This window comes from Myxine glutinosa, chromosome 6, assembly GCF_964187855.1.
Source record: "Myxine glutinosa chromosome 6, kmMyxGlut1.1, whole genome shotgun sequence".
NCBI lineage: Eukaryota > Metazoa > Chordata > Myxini > Myxiniformes > Myxinidae > Myxine > Myxine glutinosa.
The window spans coordinates 11,579,844-11,600,182 of record NC_136266.1 but is presented as its reverse complement, the minus strand read 5'-3'; the positions used below and the strand labels follow the sequence as shown (position 1 = coordinate 11,600,182).

General features: G+C 44.8%; 1 protein-coding gene across 3 annotated transcripts in view; it reads right to left on the bottom strand.

Moving 5' to 3' along the window:
• The window catches only part of LOC137429584 (unconventional myosin-Id), a 211,370-nt gene that overhangs the window by 120,918 nt on the left and 70,113 nt on the right, over nt 1–20,339 (bottom strand). For all 3 annotated transcript variants that reach the window (XM_068119607.2, XM_068119608.2, XM_068119606.2), the window contains exons 10-13: nt 15,807–15,921; nt 10,391–10,561; nt 1,199–1,269; nt 903–977 (exon numbers count right to left, since the gene is read on the bottom strand). In XM_068119607.2, the coding sequence (XP_067975708.1) occupies nt 903–977; nt 1,199–1,269; nt 10,391–10,561; nt 15,807–15,921 (432 nt within the window). The remainder of the gene's footprint in view (nt 1–902; nt 978–1,198; nt 1,270–10,390; nt 10,562–15,806; nt 15,922–20,339) is intronic.

Genomic DNA, 20,339 nt, shown 5'->3' with positions numbered 1-20,339 from the left:
AACGGCAAATGCTAAAGCATGAAACCAATAAATTCCACATTCCTGTAGCACCTTCAGTCGCACGTCAGACATGGACAGCAAGTTCGTGAAGGACTTCCATGAAAAACGTACCCGTTTGCAAACAAACAGGTACGTTTGTTCCATACCCAGCCAATGGCGAATCTGCACATGGCGATCCACGAATTCACGTTTAGAAAGTAGAAACCGTCACGGTATTTCGTCATTCACTTGAACTCGATATCTCTTTTTTCATTCCAAACAGCAAATCCAATCTCCAATCACAAATTAAATAGCATTAATATAAAAAATAAACTTAACAACATTCGTGACATAAACAAATATTTAAATCCTGATGTGAAGTTCCGTACGGTTGGGTGAATACAATTACGAATTCAAAATCGTAATTGTATTCACTCAATTCCAATCATCAATTGATACTTTAACAAAACGATTAACACGATTAACGTTTAACGATTTAACATTACGATTGAATGACGGTTGTATTTGGATATTATCAAACCCGCACATTGCCGTCATCTGTCCATTTCCGCATTCGCTGCAGGTTCGTAATCGTCATCAAAATCTAAACAGTATTTGTAGAATTTCAATAAAAGCTACATCACTGTTCATATCGGTAAATATTATTCCATCGTGTTTGGAAAAACTGGAAAATTGGAAAACTTGGAAAAACAATATAGCCTATTTTACTCCCAGGGGTGCCAGGAATACCCACCCAAAATATCGTTGCGATCGGTTGAGCCGTTTTTGCGGTACCTTCGAACGGACAGACGGACAGACGGACATTTGGTGAATTATAGCAAGATATTAATAATGCCGTGTAAATGGGTTACCTTCAGCATCGAATGAGACACTAGGGCTAGGCCGATAAACAAGAACCTTACCTGTTATACATCAGGCGCTTGAAGTCCTGGAAAAGTGGGTCTTTGTTCTTGTCAATGAAACCTTCCACACTGTACCTGCAGCACAAAAGTTACGCAAACAATTGATCGATTCTCCGCTGGCATCATGACGTCAGCATTTTGTGACGACGCATCGCACAGGTGTACGTAAGTCTAACGTTTTGCATTTAAGGTCTCTGGCTTACACCTTGATCAGGACGTTAAACCATCGAGACGTGGTAACTAAACTCGTGCGATATGAGGAAAATAAATAAATAAAAGTAACCACAGAAACTCACGTGACGTCACCAGCATAATGGCGGATGCGGAAATGGCGCCCAAATTCCATTGACTTGTCCGTTGGTATCAGCTGGAAGTTGGAAAAGAAGAGACGAGGTTAATTTTCATTTACAAAGGGACAACAGAAAACGACGTAGGTGTAACGAGGAGACTTTAGGTTCTCTCGAATTTAAAAGAGTTTTATTTACGTGCAAAAACCCCAATAATTGGTTACCTTTGCTGGTTACCTCAATGGTATCAGGTGGCTTCAGAAGAGGTACATAAAATGTTGTAGAGTACACAGAAGATGCAATAACATATTCTACAACATTAATTCCCGTGTACTTCAAAATAAGAGGACCCACCAGGTATAACATTACTGGGATGTTGTTATAGCCAGGTATAATAAGGCCATCCATCATCAAGATGAGGTCAGACTCCATTTCACACCGCAAGACCAATTTACAGGTGCACAAACGCTAAAACGTGGGCAATATAGAAAATTAAACACATCGTTTCTCGCCCCCGCCCCATCCACTATTCTATTCAGGCTGATAGTCCGTGAGGCCCACCATGGAGAGCCGTTGGCTACTCCCAGCAGAGTCACGTGTAATGGGGTTGTGCAGGCTGCGCGTCCCGTACTCTGATTTAATCAATCACGAGGGTACAACGGGACACCTGTGCTGTGATTAAACCATTCAGGGGAACGACAAAACGACGGGAATATTCCGTTGGAAAAGATGCATCTTCTGGTCTCGAAGCCATTAAAGGGTCCACATGATGCAGACACAAAAGACAAACATTTCATAGTCTTTGCACAAAGGAGTCGTTATTTTATATAAATTTATAACAGGTTTACAATGATTCCAGGTTTATGATTTGGCTTAACGGTTAAGGTGTCTGGCTTAAGATCTCAAGGTAGGTCCTGAGTTCAAGCCCCTGTCATGCCATTGAATTAACACCAGGTGGGTTGACTCAACCTGTCATCCTTCCCAGGTCGGAAAAATGAGTACCAGCTTACTGGGATGAATGATCCATTCGGGTATCATCCTGTGTCGGAGTGGCGACCTGTCCAGGATTGTGTCCAACAGACAAGAAATTGCTTCGGCAGCCCCATGTATCTGAAAATGCCCTATATGTATCTGAAAATGCCCTATATGTATCTGAAAATGCCCTATATGTATCTGAAGATGCCCTATATGTATCTGAAAATGCCCTATATATATCTGAAGATGCCCTATATGTATCCGAAGATGCCCTATATATATCTGAAGATGCCCTATATGTATCTGAAAATGCCCTATATATATCTGAAGATGCCCTATATGTATCTGAAGATGCCCCAAATGTATCTGAAGATTTTTTTTTTTTTTTGTATACAACATCGAGGCTCGTGAAAGAGCTAACATTAATCACACAAAAAGTCAAACCGACACACAAAACACAAAATAAGGGGAGCGCTGGACAAGATGAGGATAGAGGGGGAAGGACATAAACACAACATTTGAGAGCAAGGACATCAGGAGAACTGTGGGAGGGAGAGGGCTTGGGGGGAGGTGGGAGAGGTATAAAACTGTGTTGGGAGGTGGGAGAGGTATAAAAGGAGGGGAGGTGGGAGAGGTATAAAACATATGGACACTGCATGGACTTCCAGGAAAGAAGTTGGAATTTCAAAAAAAAAAAATATCTGGGGTGAAAATTAGCGGGGGTAGAAAAGATCAAGGTTTTGGATGGGAGGGTTTTCCATAAGAGATGGTGGTGAACAGCTGTTTTAAAGACCTGGAGGGAGGAGTGGGATTGAAGAGAGTGAGGGAGTTTGTTCCAGAGGCGGGAGAAAAGGGAAATGAAAGAGTGAAGGTGAGCAGAGAGTCTTGATTTTGACAGTTTAACCACAAGAGGGTTGCTGGCAGATCTTGTGCGACCTGTAGGAATATTTGGGGGACAGAGCACAGAGAGAGCTGGAGGAGCAAGGCCGGAGAGGAGTCGGTAGAAGACAGAAAGACCACCTACCTGCCTGCGGTGAGTGAGTGAAAGGCCCTCAGAGATAGCTTCATCGTGGGAGATTCCAATGATTCTGAACGCTTTGGTTTCAACAGCGTGAAGACGAGCTAGGTGTGAGGCAGGAGCACCGGCCCAGAGGGGAGAGCAGTATTCCATTGAGCTGCGGATGAAAGCCTTGTATGTGGTGAGGAGCTCAGGTGTGCCAAGGAAGGACTTCGCACGATGGAGGATGCCCAGTCGGCGACTGGCTTTGGAGGCCAGCTTGTAAATGTGGTTTTCCCAAGAAAGATCATGGCAGATAGTGAGACCCAAAAGCCTGTGCGACAGAACTTCTTGGAGAGGATTGTTGAGAAAGTGGATGGGAGGGTTGTCCAGTCGGTCTTTACGGAAAGACATAGTAGTGCGGGAGCCCAGAAACATTTGTTTCACATCTCGAGTACAAAAGGTTTGAGGCCTGGAATATATGCATCTATGATAGGAGACCCCAAAAAGGCAATTCTTAAGTTCTGCAATTCTGCACAGCAACCAGGGGGCGCCACCAAAGACCCCTAAATGTGACTCTTAATTCACAATTTGAGTACATCTTTCAAACTTGTCTTAAAATGTTCTCTATAGGAGTGGAAATCAGAATTCCCAATTCTTAAGTTTTCAATTTGTGTATTAGGTCGCTTAAGAACGACCTAATTAATGCTAATTAACGCTAATTAGCATTTTTAATTCACAATTTGAGTACATCCATGAAACATATGGCAATGTATTCCTTAGGTCATCCTAAATCAAGATCAGTCATTCTTAAGTATCCATTTCATGTATTAACCCACTTAAGAACGCAAAATGTACTCATTGACCCCGTCCCTGGCAAGGTGAGTGTTAATTCACAATTTGAGTACATCTTTCAAATTGGTCCCAAACTGTTCAGTAGATCATCGTGAATCAAGAACAGCAATTCTTATGTGTCCATTTCATGCATCAACCCACTTAAGAATGCAGTCAGTATTGTAACGGAATTTGGGTTGTCACTGGCTGCTATCCCCCCTCCACTCCCTGGCTGGCCCTCCCTTATATGCAAGGGAGGGGCTGGAGTGCTGACCTGAGGGCAGGCCCCAAGTAGACACCCACACCAGTGCTGAGCATGCACACACCTGTCTGGCTGGCCGGATCGAGGGTGTTCAGTTTTGGTTAAGGAAGGAGTTTTGGCCTCCCAGCCAATGGGGAGGCTTCTTCCCTAACTTGAGCCAATTACACCCTAAACAGGAAGTGCCTCTCTACAGAAATGACTGTCCTGCAGTGAATAACTGGGACCAATATACAACATTGTTTGGGGAATAATAACCAGTGACTTAAAGGGAAATATTAACACATTATCAATCCAGGTTTGTGACACTATCTTGAGGGACGAACTTTCTGGGACACCCTGTAGAGGGAGTTGTCGGTTTATCATAGGACCTAATCATGGGGAATCTCCTGCTCTTTCCCTCCATAGATTCTCTGAATCGGCTGCAGAATGTCTGATGTTGCCTGCAATGCCTAGATCACTGCTTAGGTAAGTCAACAAATAGGGTTAGGGTTTGGGGTTAGGTGGCAAAACCCCGGCAGAGGTTGTAGAAGGTGACGACTCCTTGGATGGACATAAATGTGGGGCATTGCTATGGTGAACATCACTGGCGGCTTTAACAGGTGGCGTTTGGGATGAGATGGCGGTAAAGTTCTTGTAACAAGAAACATGGTAACCCTAACCCTAACCCTAACCCAACCCTAACCCTAACCCAACCCTAACCCTAACCCAACAAACAATACTATGCTGTAGGCCTAATAAGCATTCGGGGCCGATACAGAATTATGTAGCCCTAGGCCTAGGTGGCGCGCAGGAAATGTCCAGGCAGATGAGGGTATCCAAAGTTCTGTATGCATACCGATTTCAGGTTCGAACCACAGCTGAGTAGAAAATAATGACTTATTGCCTCAAAATTTGAAATAACTTCTTTTGGATTTCACTGACCAAAACTGACTGACTCGCCATGCTCACTGACCACCCGCTGTGATTTTATTTTTCAGACAATGATTTGAAACATGCAACCATGGAATCGGCCACCAATACTACGCCTACTGTCCAGCCTACTGTCCAGCCTACTGTTTCATCATTGGAACGCAGATGTATTCTTCACATCCAACGCAGTGCAGACAAGAAAGCTCGTCCAGACGTTCTACCTTTCAAGGATACGCAATGGGAAGCAGTAGAAACAGCAGCAGCTAATAGACGGCAAAAGCAACATTTCCAGGACTCTGTCTATTGTGGTGTAGTTCAGAGATTGCCTACGTCTCCTGCTGAAATGGATGGTTACCATGTTTCTTGTTACAAGAACTTTACCGCCATCTCATCCCAAACGCCGCCTGTTAAAGCCGCCAGTGATGTTCACCGTAGCAATGCCCCACATTTACGTCCATCCAAGGAGTCGGCACCTTCTACATCATCTGCCGGGATTTTGCCACCTGTTTGTCTATTCTGTGAGAAAAAGATAAAACGACTCAAAGGTGGAAGCGTCGAACTGTTGGGAAGATGTGAAACCATTGAAGCCGGTGTATCGATCCAAAATGCAGCAAAGACATTAAATGACAGTAAGGTTATTCCAAAAGTAGTTGATACGGATTTAATTGCCAAGGAGGCCCACTACCATCATTCATGTAAAAGTGCGTATTTGTTGTCAGCCAATCGAGTTTCCCAAAAGGACACACGTGAAACAAAAACGCCTTCTGAGACCAGTGTGTTGGACATTTTTGCATACATTGAGCAATCTGTAATAATAGACAACAGACCTGAACTTCTTAATTCTGTATATGAACGTTATCTTGATATTTGTTCGGCATCCGCAGAAACGCCCAGGGGAAGCGCCTTCAGCCTCTCTAGGACATTGATGAGTCACTTCAAAGCGCGCATAAAGATACAGAGTTCACTTGGGAAAAGGCTTGGAAACATCTTATATAATGCAGAAACCGCAGATGATGCAATTCGTGTTGTATATGATTACACATCTACTGATGAGAGAACAATCGCCAAAGCAGCATTGCTTTTGCGCAACCAGTTGCTCAAGGTTGAAAAGGTCGACCTTCCTGAATGTCCGACATTGGAGGATTTAAGAAACGGGGACTCGTCACCCCCAAAACTTGTAGTAGATTTTTTCAATATTTTGTACGGAGGGCTAAAACCAGAGCGATATACAGAGTCAGTAAAGCGCCGCGCAAATTCGTCTAGTCAGGATGCCTTGTTCATTGTACAACGGGGTCGCGCAAAACCTGCAAAACATGTAGCTCTTGGTATGAGTGTTAAGTCGGTCACTGGCAGTAAAAAAATGGTTCAAGTCCTGAACAGGTTTGGTCACTGTTTAAGCTACAACACATTGGAAGAAGTTGAAACTGCCACAGCTGAATCCATTCAAGAACAGAAGCTTGCTTGTCCAAAAGGAACAGTCGTAGGTAAACCAGTCGGATTAGCCTTCGACAATTTCGATGAGATGACTCAAACCATGTCTGGAGCCAATTCGCTGCACGATACCATGGGTATTCTGTACCAAAATGTGCCAGCACCTGATGAAGAACGTGAAGCATCTGCTGTCATGGCAGTTTCAACCTCAACTAGTGGGAGATCAATATAAACCCATCTGGTTTGAGGGAGACCAACTTCCGGAGTCGCTCGTTCCAGATGATGAAGAATTAGCTGATGCTGACGATGATGAGGTCCTAGCGCAGTCATCTTCTGATGAAGAGGACGTTGAAGGAGATGGTGATGATGGTGATGTGTAGGTTTACAATCGACCAAACCTGTTCATACGATTATATTCAGTACGGTACATATCCAAAGCATCCTGACAGGGAATTTGTAATGTTTTTGAAATTTTAAGCAAAATAATGTTAGGAATGTTGGATAAAACAACATATATACAATCATGTTGATGTTTGAGATAAATTCAATAATTTTTCGTTGATATAGTTAGTTGAGTTTTTACATACATTAAAATTTGTTTTTAGTTCAGGGTAATTAGCTTAAACATGTTAAATAGTTTATAAGCGATAGTCAGAGATAAAACAGCAATATCGCTAATGGAGTAAAAGTTAGACATTAGGTATTAATTTTTATAAAATTAACATTAAAAATTGTTTTTTGTTCCGAGATTTGAGATTTAATTGTTGATGGGCGGTAGAACCAGGACGCCAATTTACTACATGACTTACTATGATCTGATTTTGAAGCATAATTCATGCATACTAAGTACATTTTTGTGTAGTTTATAAAAAAATAAAACATTGTGTTTGTATACAATCTATGTTTCTCCTTTTTGTCAGTGTGCATTCTTAAGTGGGTTAATACATGAAATGGATACTTAAGAATGACTGATCTTGATTTAGGATGACCTAAGGAATACATTGCCATATGTTTCATGGATGTACTCAAATTGTGAATTAAAAATGCTAATTAGCGTTAATTAGCATTAATTAGGTCGTTCTTAAGCGACCTAATACACAAATTGAAAACTTAAGAATTGGGAATTCTGATTTCCACTCCTATAGAGAACATTTTAAGACAAGTTTGAAAGATGTACTCAAATTGTGAATTAAGAGTCACATTTAGGGGTCTTTGGTGGCGCCCCCTGGTTGCTGTGCAGAATTGCAGAACTTAAGAATTGCCTTTTTGGGGTCTCCTATCATAGATGCATATATTCCAGGCCTCAAACCTTTTGTACTCGAGATGTGAAACAAATGTTTCTGGGCTCCCGCACTATAGTGAGAATGTGAGATTTGTAAGTACAAATCAGAGCCAATGGGACATGCACGGATTGATCATTTCATTCCACGGTGACAATATTCCCGACTTGCCTGTCCACACGTGCAAATACATTATTGCCGGCATGAGCCAGCGTCGGCCGCCTTGTTCGAGGGACGGCCTTGAAAATAAACCACAGCTTTATAACGGCAATATGGACGCCGAAATAGCTACTACATCCTGCTTGGCACTGCAGCTTGGGACATGCGCACTCAGCACTCACAGTATACCCAAGTGTGCAGGTGGCCACAAGCAATTCCATGATACCCAAGTGTGCAGGTGGCCACAAGCAATTCCATGATACCTGAGTGTGCAGGTGGCCACAAGCAATTCGATGATACCTGAGTGTGCAGGTGGCCACCAGAAATTCCATGATACCCGAGTGTGCAGGTGGCCATCAACAATTCCATGATATCTGAGTGTGCAGATGGCCACAAGCAATTCCATGATACCCGAGTGTGCAGGTGGCCATCAACAATTCCATGATATCTGAGTGTGCAGATGGCCACAAGCAATTCCATGATACCCGAGTGTGCAGGTGGCCATCAACAATTCCATGATATCTGAGTGTGCAGATGGCCACAAGCAATTCCATGATACCCGAGTGTGCAGGTGGCCACCAGCAATTACATGACACCCGAGTGTGCAGGTGGCCACAAGCAATTCCATGATACCCGAGTGTGCAGGTGGCCACCAGCAATTACATGACACCCGAGTGTGCAGGTGGCCACAAGCAATTCCATGATACCCGAGTGTGCAGGTGGCCACCAGCAATTACATGACACCCGAGTGTGCAGGTGGCCACAAGCAATTCCAAATGATCATTTGTGTAAGGTGGAGGAGGAAGGTGGTTTGGTGTGGAAGGGGGAGGCGAGGGGGGGGGGGGGGGAGTAAGAGGAGGGTAGGGGCGGAGCTGGGGGTAGGAGAAGTGGGGAGGAGCCGAGGAGGGTGGAAGGTAGTTTGGCGTGGAGTGGAGGTAGTGGTGGAGGAGGGATGGGCGGGGTGGCGAGGAAGGTAGTTTGGTGTGGTGGGGAAGTAGCGGGGGGAGAAGAGGTGGGAGGGAAGGGAAGTGGGGAGGAAGGTGGAAGGTAGTTTGGTGTGGAGGGAGGTAGTGGGGAGGGGGGGGGGGGAGTAAGAGGAGTGTAGGGGCGGAGCTGGGGGGAGGAGAAGTGGGGAGGAGGGTGGAAGGTAGTTTGGCGTGGAGTGGAGGTAGTGGTGGAGGAGGGATGGGCGGGGTGGGGAGGAAGGTAGTTTGGTGTGGTGGGGAAGTAGCGAGGGGAGAAGAGGTGGGAGGGAAGGGAAGTGGGGAGGAAGGTGGAAGGTAGTTTGGTGTGGAGGGAGGTAGTGGGGAGGGGGGGGGTGAGGGAGGTAGTGGGGGAGGGAGAGGGAGTGGGGAGGAAGGTGGAAGGTAGTTTGTTGTGGAGGGAGGTAGTGGGGGAGGGGAGAGGGATGGGGAGGAAGGTGGAGGGTAGTTTGGTGTGGAGGGAGGTAGTGGAGGGGGGGGGGGGCGCGAGGGGGGTAGGAAGGTCGAAGGTTGCAGAGTGGATGGAAAATTAAGTTTTATAGTTTTTTCCCAGTGCGGCCCGCTCCTGGTACCCTGCTGCCACTCAGCCAATTAACAAGCACAGCGAGAGCTTTCCAACAAACGTGTCAAACCTCGCCAGGACGGATGATAAAATGGCGACGTTGCCCTTGGCGACAGAGTGCTGCCTTTCACAGGACACGAGTATAAAGCGAGTCGCGAATTATGGAATCGAAGAGCTGAGCAATGCAGTCGGAACATCTCGGAGCATGAATTATGCAATTTTCACAATTAATTGGATCTATTTCAGGGTTGCCGTTGCGCCACTCCATTACACTGCTGTCCCTGCGGCTGCACCAAAGTGACATCCTCACGTTTGCTTTTTTCATGCTTCCCCTTCACCAAAACAACAAAGCTGTCAAGGTCACTTCCTGTGGTGCAGCATATCTCCTCGAATTCGGTGGAGGCTTCGTTCGAGTCCGAGCTCATGACTTTTACCATCGCTGGGAATCACTTCCACCGATCTTCGGTGTTCCCTGGAGCACGTCTGGCCTAACAGAAAGTGCGGTCGAAGGAACACGCCTCGGATTGTCAGGCCATCGGTGTACCGGTTTGTGCTCGACTTGGGAAACCTTCCCACAATCACTCACCGGACACTAAACTATTTGTCATTCCCTCCGAGCTCTCCCAGGCTGAAGGAGCGGCTTTGTGCGGAATCCTGCCTCGACCATCTTGACACTCGGGCCTATGTTTGCTCTGACATTTAGCGCTAAAACGTGAAAGGAATATATTTAACCCCATGAGAAATCAAACCCAAAAATAAAGCAGATTTGGGAAGTGATCGTGATGGCTCGTGTTCGGCAGTGGGCCTACCTTGCGGCTGGTGTAGTGATCGTGTTTCCCAAGCTTTGTGTTCATGGCGTCCAAAAACATGGCGTCCGTGACACGACCAACGTTCATGCAGGCCTCGTCCAGAATGGCGAGGATGCCACGGTGCGGTTGTTCTACGAGCTCGCAGATCACTTGGTTGTTGAAATAGTCAATCTGGAAGTGAACGTGGTGCAGTGAAAGACATTCATGAGGGACCACATTTGCACATCTTGGTTAAGAACATCTATTTATTATGTATGCCTTGGGGGAGGAAAAAAGGGAGGGTGGATACATTGCTCGGAAATATAAATAAACTAGCAGAAGTACCCGGCATTGCCGGGCGGGGGAGGGGAGGGAAGGGGAAAGGGGAGGGGAGGGGAAGGGGAAAGGGGAGGGGAGGGGAAGGGAAGGGGAAAGGGGAGGGGAGGGGAAGGGGAAAGGGGAGGGGAGGGGAACAGAGGGGAGGGGAGGGGTGGAAGGTAGTGGAAGGTAGCAAAGGGAAGAGAGAGAGAGAGAGAACGAACAGATCAACATACTTGCCGGAATGTTTTCCGGCAAGTAACAAACAAACAAGGACAAACAAAGAGACAGGGGTGAAAACATAACCTTCATCCGACATCCACCTTCGGAGCCGCAGGTAATAAACATCGATAAATCCACACAATGTTGACAATGATAAAATTCACAAAGTTGAATTATTTGTGGTTTACACCGAGCTCTTAGCACCACGAGCAACATGGGTAACGAGCAACATGGGTAAAGAGAGCCAAGCCACCCACAGGACGGCCATTTTAGGGTTCCAGAAATAGCATCTTGATTTCGGTTCATCATCCGGCAGCCAGAGCCACCTGTAGGATCTCACCACGTAAACAAGGTGGGGGTAACCTGGAAACGCACGTCAGTGGGACTCACTCGAGTGACTAGTCGAGGAAAGAGAACAAATCCAGAGTGCATTCGAATCATAAATGAAAGAAATCCTCGAATTTCTAGGTAATCTCAACATAATTCCTTGGGAATAAGAAGGACAAGGTCTAAATAGAACCACAACATCTTAATTTAGTTGGAAATTTGTATTTTGTTAGGATTCCAATCTTTTAGCAAAGAGAGCTCGGAGAAGATGAGCTCGTTTAGAGTCTTCGAGTCTGGGTACGATTCCCAACCCAACAATATGAATTGTCGGATTTGTGCTTCGCAAGCCGGAAGTTTCCATCTTTCGGATGGGGCAATAAGCCGGACGTCCCATCTGCTGGCATCAAGGATCCCACAGTTGCGCACAAAGAGTAGGCAATTTTTTTTTTTACCGTATACAAGATCGAGGCTCGTGTAAGAGCATTAATCACAAAAAAAACAAACGGACACATAAAACATATGATCAAGGGAGCGGGAGACAATATGGAGAGAGAGAGACGGAAGCACACAGGCACAACAATGGTGGAGAACAGGGACATTTGGAGATCTGTGCGAGGGAGAGGGCTTGGGGGGAGGGGGCAGGGGAAAGGGGTGGGGTGGGAGAGGTGTAAAATAAATGGACACTGGAACGCTAGGACTTCCAGGAAAGAAGTTGGTATTTCAAAAAGGTTTTCAAAAAGTGATGAATGCAAGTCTCATCAATGGCGGGGTGGATATGGAACAAAAACAATAATGGACTTTGAAAATAACGTATTTCTGCTCCGATTGCTTGGCACACATATGCAGAAGCCGCTAGTAAAAAGTAAATCGAAGTGGCATGGCCATCCTTCATGCCTGCCAGATAGGATTGTGGAATCAAACAACTAAAAAAAAAAACTTTTAAAGAAGTCGTAAATACAAGGTGTTTATAAAGTCTCTATCTATTTCAGAGAAATAACAGGTAACTAAATAGATAGGGACTTTATAAACACCCTGTACTTGTAAGGTTACCTGTGAGAAAAGGGTGTGCCTCCGCACAATGAAACAGTTGGAGAACTTCCTGATCAACGAGTCTAAAAATTTGATAACTTGCAGTCCGTATTGTAAAAACTCCTGCCGATGTGCACCCGTGATAGGCCAAAGGTTCCTAGATGTGTGTGTTCCAACTAAACCTTTGTGTTTCTAAACACCGATGAGGTCATATCTGGGGCTGGTCGATGCACAGGGTACGTTTAAAATGATGATACTATCAATCATGTTTGGGAGGAAATGAGTGGGGGTTGGGAGGGTGTTGTGTTCATTCTTACTGCTTGATTATTTCCGAGTTTGCGTTGTTGTTGTTGTTGTTGTTGTTGTTGTTGGGGAATTGCCTGATGTTTAGGGATTGCTGGGAAGGGATGATGATGATGTAAGCGCAACGGGATTGTGGGAGCGATGAGAGGGACGCCATCTTGACGGTGTCGGAGATATGCTGGTGGACCCGTGCCTCGCATAAACCGTCTTGTTCATAACGATCGTTGCCATTGTTTAGCATTTATTGAGCGACACAACAGAGGGGGTTGGACAATTTGAATAATATATTTCGCGCTAGCAACGGTGGGTTAAAAGTACCCTGCAGGAGAAGTGGAGGGGGAGGGTGGGTAAAGGAGGAGAGGTAGGGAGGGGGAGAGGGCCAAGGGGAAGGCGTGAAAGGGGGAGAGGGCCAAGGCGAAGGCGTGAAAGGGGGAGTGGGGAGCGGAGTGGGGAGGTGAGGTTGAGGGTCGTTGTGAGGGGAGGTGGTGGGGCAAATTTACCTGTGCAAAGAGCGTTGCCCAGATAAAAAAGGAAATTATAATACCCTCTGCCACCACCACTAGGTGGCGCTACATGGTACATGGTTACATCTATAATTTACGTCCCCCCTCCCCAGCTCTCCACACACACACATGAGGCCGCGGCCACATAGCCGATGTTATCCCTACACATAGTTGTATTTGTAACCTGAGTTTGGAGTTTGTAAATTAAAAGATGTGACCGTGTATAAGGAACAAAGAAAGACAGAAAGCCACAGAGAAAGAGAGAGAGAGAGGAGAGAGAGAGAGAGAGAGAGAGAGAACGAGAGAGAGAGAATGAGAGAGAGAGGAGAGAGAGAGATGAGAGAGAGAGGAGAGAGAGAGCATGAGAGGAGAGAGAGAGAGAATGAGAGAGAGAGAGAGGAGGAGAGAGAGAGAGGAGAGAGAGAGAGAGAGACAGAGAGAGAGACAGAGAGAGAGACAGAGAGACAGAGAGAGGGAGAACGAGAGAGAGAGAGGAGAGAGGGAGAACGAGAGAGAGAGAACGAGAGCGAGAGAGGAGAGAACGAGAGAACGAGAACGAGAACGAGAACGAGAAAGAGAGAGAGAGAGAGAACGAGAGAGAGCGAGAGGAGAGAGCGAGAGGAGAGAGAGAGAACGAGAGAGGAGAGAGAGAGGAGAGAGAGAGGAGAGAGAGAGCGCGAGAGGAGAGAGAGAGAGCGAGAGAGAGAGAGAGAACGAGAGAGAGAGAACGGAGAGAGAGAGAACGGAGAGAGAGAGGGAGGAGAGAGAGAGAATGAGAGGGAGAGAGAGAGAATGAGAGAGGGGAGGGAGAGACGAGAGAGAGAGAGAGAATTAGTATGTGTGTGTGTGTATGTATATATATATATATATATATATATATATATATATATATATATACATATATATATATATATATATATATATATATATATATATATATATATATATATGTACAGTCACGTGAAAAAGTAAGTACACCCCATGTAAAGTTTTCACTTTTTGAACATATTTCAACATACAGCTATTTGATCTTCACTTCAACAATATTGATAGATAAAGGTGATATAATATAACAAATATCATGAAACATTCACATTTTGTAGTCCATTGTATAATTTAAATAAACATAAATGCAAATTTCACATGCGGAAAAAGTAAGTACACCCTTGGCTCTTATAGGTGGTATTGCCCCCTTTGGCAGAAACAACCTCAAGTAGGCATTTCTTATAACTGTATACCAGTCTCTGACTTCGACTGGGAGAAATTTTTGCCCACTCCTCCATGCAGAATTATTTCAGCTGTGCGATGTTTGAGGGGTTTCTTGCATGCACAGCTCGTTTCAAATCCCGCCACAACATCTCGATGGGATTTAGATCCGGGCTTTGACTTGGCCATTCCAGAACTCTCCATTTCTTTCTTTTCAGCCATTCCTTGGTGGATTTACTGGTATGTTTGGGGTCATTGTCATGTTGTAAGGTCCACCTTCGGTTGAGCTTCAACTTTCCAACAGTTGGCCTCACATTATCCTCAAGCACCCTTTGGTACAATGAAGAATTCATCGTGGATTCTATGATGGTGAGCTGCCCAGGCCCTGATGCAGCAAAGCTGCCCCAAACCATAATATTTCCACCTCCATGCTTTACAGTTGGTATCAGGTTCTTGTGGTCAAATGCTGTCTTTGGTTTTCGCCAAACATGTCTTCTGGTATGGTGGCCAAATCGCTCTACTTTTGACTCATCTGTCCAGAGCACATTGTTCCAGAAGTGCTGGTCTTTGCCTCGGTGTTCATTGGCAAACTTTAGTCTTGCCCTGATGTTCTTTCTGGACAGCAAAGGTTTCCTCCTGGCACACCTCCCATGTAGATCAAATTTGTGCAGCCTCTTTCTAATGGTAGACTCGTGCACTTTGACATCAACAGTGGGAAGAGCTTCCTGTAGGTCCCGTGATGACATTCTGGGGTTCTTAGAGACTTATTTCAGCATCTTGCGGTCTGCTCTCGGGCTGAACTTGCTGGGGCGGCCTGGCCTGAACAAGTTGGCAGTTGTTTGGAATCTTCTCCACTTGTAGATGATCTACTGGACAGTCGAATGATTGATTTCAAATTGTTTGGAGATCTTTTTAAATCCCTTCCCAGACTCGTAGGCATCTATAACCTTCTTTCTGAAGGCCTCAGGGAGCTCTTTTGATCTAGGCATGGTGACGCCACACACTTCAACAACAATGAGCAAACCAAACTAAATGTCTGAGGTTTAAATAAGACAGTTTCCTCCAAGATCCTCTCTAACGATGTTCTCATCATTTGCACCTGAGCTGGTGCACCTGATTCTAATTTTCGGTATTTGAAGTAGTGATAAATGTAGGGGTGTACTTACTTTTTCCACATGCGAAATTTGCATTTATGTTTATTTAAATTATACAATGGACTACAAAATGTAAATGTTCCATGATATTTGTTATATTATATCACCTTTATCTATCAATATTGTTGAAATGAAGATCAAATAGCTGTATGTTGAAATATGTTGAAAAAGTCAAAACTTTACATGGGGTGTACTTACCTTTTCACGTGACTATATATATAACTTACACACAATGAAGGAAGGGGTGGAAAAAGGTGGGGGTGGTGGTAGTGCATTCGTTTATATGTAATAAATATATTATCCCTACCTATATTACGCTAGTAGGACATTCCTGAGGGACGATCAAGATCAAACGTTGAAAGTGAAAGAACTCACGTGCTGCCACGTGATTCCTTCTCTCTGGTACTCTTCTTGTTCTTGTTTAAGAACAAGCTCGATGAAGAGCTGCTGAAGTTTCTCATTGCAATAATTGATGCAGAACTGCTCGAGGCTGAGAAGATGAGAACAGGTCACATCATTTACTGAGAGTCGGGCAAAGATAGTGATGTGATACAATTAGGTCTTGAAAAGATTAGGTGTGAGAAAAATTAGATGGCACACAATCAGAGAAAGGTGTGTTTGATGAGCTGGGGACAGGAGGTGGTGGGTGGGGGTGGAGGAGGAGGAGGGGAGGAGTGGTAAAATTAGTTCAAATCAGACATGTGTGCTGAACGACATGACTTAGGACAATTAGCAGAGTACCCAACCTATGGGCGATCTTGTTCCAAGCATGCAACACATTCTTCTGACACATACCTTTATTTGGGCAGTGTATAGGCAAATCACAGCTGCCTCAATCGCTCCTCCAAAAAAGGAAAAATAACCCGGTTTATGTTCATGAAGAAAAAACACGTCGACTGCTAATATAATGGAAAATGCGGGGACAGGAATACTGCACTGTGAAGGGAGAGGATTTGTAATACCCTCTCTCACCTGGAGGCGGCGCAACATGATACACATTCACATAGAGAATATGCACCCTCTCCTTCCTTCCAAGATTAACGGAAAAGATTAAAAATACCCCCATGCACTAAACCAATGGTACGATCGACTAAACCAACGGTATGACAGACTAAACCAATGGTATGATAGACTAAACCAATGGTATGACAGACTAAACTAATGGTACAATAGACTAAACCAACAGTACAACAGACTAAACCAACAGTACAACAGACGTAACCAACGGTTTGACAGACTAAACCAACAGTACAACAGAATAAACGAATGGTACGGTGGACTAAGTTAATGGTACAATAGACTAAACCAACGGTATGACAGACTAAACTAATGCAACAATAGACTAATCCAATGGTACATTAGATAAAACCAACAGTACGACAGACTAAACTATTGGTACGACAGACTAAACTAATGGTACAATAGACGAAACCAATGGTACAATAGACAAAACCAATGGTACGATAGACTAAACCAATGGTACAATAGACAAAACCAATGGTACGATAGACTAAACCAATGGTACGATAGACTAAACCAATGGTACAATAGACTAAACCAATGGAATGACAGACTAAACTAATGGTGCAATCGAGCAAGGTGCCAGTCTGGGCTGATATTGCCTTGGTTATCCGCAAGGTTACAGCTCTCTCTTGTGGTTATTCCGCAAGGTTACAGCTCTCTCTTGTGGTTGGTTACAGCTCTCTCTTGTGGTTATTCCGCAAGGTTACAGCTCTCTCTTGTGATTATTCCGCAAGGTTACAGCTCTCTCTTGTGGTTATTCCGCAAGGTTACAGCTCTCTCTTGTGATTATTCTGCAAGGTTACAGCTCTCTCGTGTGATTATTCCGCAAGGTTACAGCTCTCTCTTGTGGTTATTCAGCAAGGTTACAGCTCTCTCTTGTGATTATTCCGCAAGGTTACAGCTCTCTCTTGTGGTTATTCTGCAAGGTTACAGCTCTCTCTTGTGGTTATCCAGCAAGGTTACAGCTCTCTCTTGTGGTTATTCTGCAAGGTTACAGCTCTCTCTTGTGGTTATTCTGCAAGGTTACAGCTCTCTCTTGTGGTTATTCTGCAAGGTTACAGCTCTCTCTTGTGATTATTCCGCAAGGTTACAGCTCTCTCTTGTGGTTATTCCGCAAGGTTACAGCTCTCTCTTGTGATTATTCCGCAAGGTTACAGCTCTCTCTTGTGGTTATTCCGCGAGGTTACAGCTCTCTCTTGTGATTATTCTGCGAGGTTACAGCTCTCTTGTGGTTATTCTGCAAGGTTATAGCTCTCTCTTGTGGTTATTCCACAAGGTTACAGCTCTCTCTTGTGGTTATTCCGTAAGGTTACAGCTCTCTCTTGTGGTTATTCCGCAAGGTTACATCTCTCTCTTGTGGTTATTCCGCAAGGTTACAGCTCTCTCTCTCTCTTGTGGTTATTCCGCAAGGTTACATCTCTCTCTTGTGGTTATTCCGCAAGGTTGCAGCTCTCTCTTGTGGTTATTCTGCAAGGTTACAGCTCTCTCTTGTGGTTATTCTGCAAGGTTACAGCTCTCTCTTGTGGTTATTCCGCAAGGTTACAGCTCTCTCTCTCTTGTGGTTATTCCGCAAGGTTACAGCTCTCTCTTGTGGTTATTCCGCAAGGTTACAGCTCTCTCTTGTGGTTATTCTGCAAGGTTACAGCTCTCTCTTGTGGTTATTCTGCAAGGTTACAGCTCTCTCTTGTGGTTATTCTGCAAGGTTACAGCTCTCTCTTGTGGTTATTCCGCAAGGTTACAGCTCTCTTGTGGTTATTCCGCAAGGTTACAGCTCTCTCTTGTGGTTATTCCACAAGGTTACAGCTCTCTCTTGTGGTTATTCCGCAAGGTTACAGCTCTCTCTTGTGGTTATTCTGCAAGGTTACAGCTCTCTCTTGTGGTTATTCCGTAAGGTTACAGCTCTCTCTTGTGATTATTCCGCAAGGTTACAGCTCTCTCTTGTGGTTATTCCGCAAGGTTACAGCTCTCTCTTGTGGTTATTCTGCAAGGTTACAGCTCTCTCTCTCTCTTGTGGTTATTCTGCAAGGTTACAGCTCTCTCTTGTGGTTATTCTGCAAGGTTACAGCTCTCTCTTGTGATTATTCCGCAAGGTTACAGCTCTCTTGTGGTTATTCTGCAAGGTTACAGCTCTCTCTTGTGGTTATTCTGCAAGGTTACAGCTCTCTCTCTTGTGGTTATTCCGCAAGGTTACAGCTCTCTCTTGTGGTTATCCAGCAAGGTTACAGCTCTCTCTTGTGGTTATTCTGCAAGGTTACAGCTCTCTCTTGTGGTTATTCTGCAAGGTTACAGCTCTCTCTTGTGGTTATTCTGCAAGGTTACAGCTCTCTCTTGTGATTATTCCGCAAGGTTACATCTCTGTCTTATGGTTATTCCGCAAGGTTACATCTCTCTCTAGTGATTATTCCGCAAGGTTACATCTCTCTCTTGTGGTTATTCCGCAAGGTTACATCTCTCTCTTGTGGTTATTCTGCAAGGTTACAGCTCTCTCTTGTGATTATTCCGCAAGGTTACATCTCTCTCTTGTGGCCAAATTGGTGAAGTGATGCGATGTGAATCTATCAATTCTCGAAAGGTCTAAAAGGATCCTCACGGGAGGCGTACAAAGTTTGATGCTCTCGAGGTTTGAAGACCTACAGATCATGTCTGTGTCCCGAGGGGTGGGAAACATTTCAGACAGGGAGAGCAAGCGTAATGTCATCATGGTGCTTGTGATCATGAAGGAACAGCAATAATGGCGATTGGGAACACTCTGTCACTCACACAAAAAACTCATCGAAGACATGCGTTATTCAGGGTAAAAGGTAGACAGATAACGTCGGATAGAATGTGCAGACAAGAACAACAATGTGAACCAATGAAACGTCAGTAGGTAGACGAAGGAGACAAGAAGAGGGAATACACTGGATGACCCCATGGATAGGTGGGAAGGATAAAATGAGATCGTGATGCAAAGCAATACGTTTCTATTTATGTGAATAGGATTGGGTTGAAACTCGCTTGGTTTTTCATTCACATTTGTGTTACCTGTTTCCTACCTTTTTTTTTTTAATAACAAGGACAAATTAGATTAATGAACAGGATTAAATAATTAAATTGATATATGTGGGAAAATTACATGCCCAGACCAGGAATCGAACCCAGATCCTCTGGAAAAATAAAAAAAACAAGCGTTACGCCTTGGTCCCCCGTCGGTAAAGTGATGCGAGTTGACAAAGTGGAAGACGCAAGGCGGCCATCTTGGATTTTGACGTGGCGACCCAATTTTAAACAGCGTTCTTCCATATGCCTAGTTACACCCACACACCAGATTAGAAGTTGGTACTTCGCTTATTTTTCAAGATATTCCACTCAAGGTTCAGACATACATGGTGGCGGCCATCTTGGATTTTGACGTGGGTTGCACCCACACACCAAATTAGAATTCGGTCCTTCGCTTACACACGCACGCACGCACGGACGGAGGGGGAACCCATAGTCCCCCTTTCGCTCCGCGGTGCGACGGGGAACAATAATTATTTATAATCCTGTTCATTAATGTAATTGCTTCACTACGCCCCCAGTGGTGTTTATAATAGAGGACATGGATTTGTCCCCCCAATGGAGAAAGACCCTCTCGTGTTCAGGTCGTCGGTGCTCCTATGGTTGGCAGCGAGTGCCCCGGAAGCATTGACGGAAAGAGAGTGGCAATCATACAGTATGTGTGGGGAGATTTCATGCTCGGTCAGGGTCGCCCAGACAGCTCAGATGGCAGAGCACTGGTCCGGTTTTTCAGAGGACCTGGGTTCGATTCCTGGTCTGGGCATGTCATTTTCCCACATATATCAATTTAACAAGGATAAATCCGACAAAATTCGCATCTAACGTTCTGTGATTGCAAGAGCAACG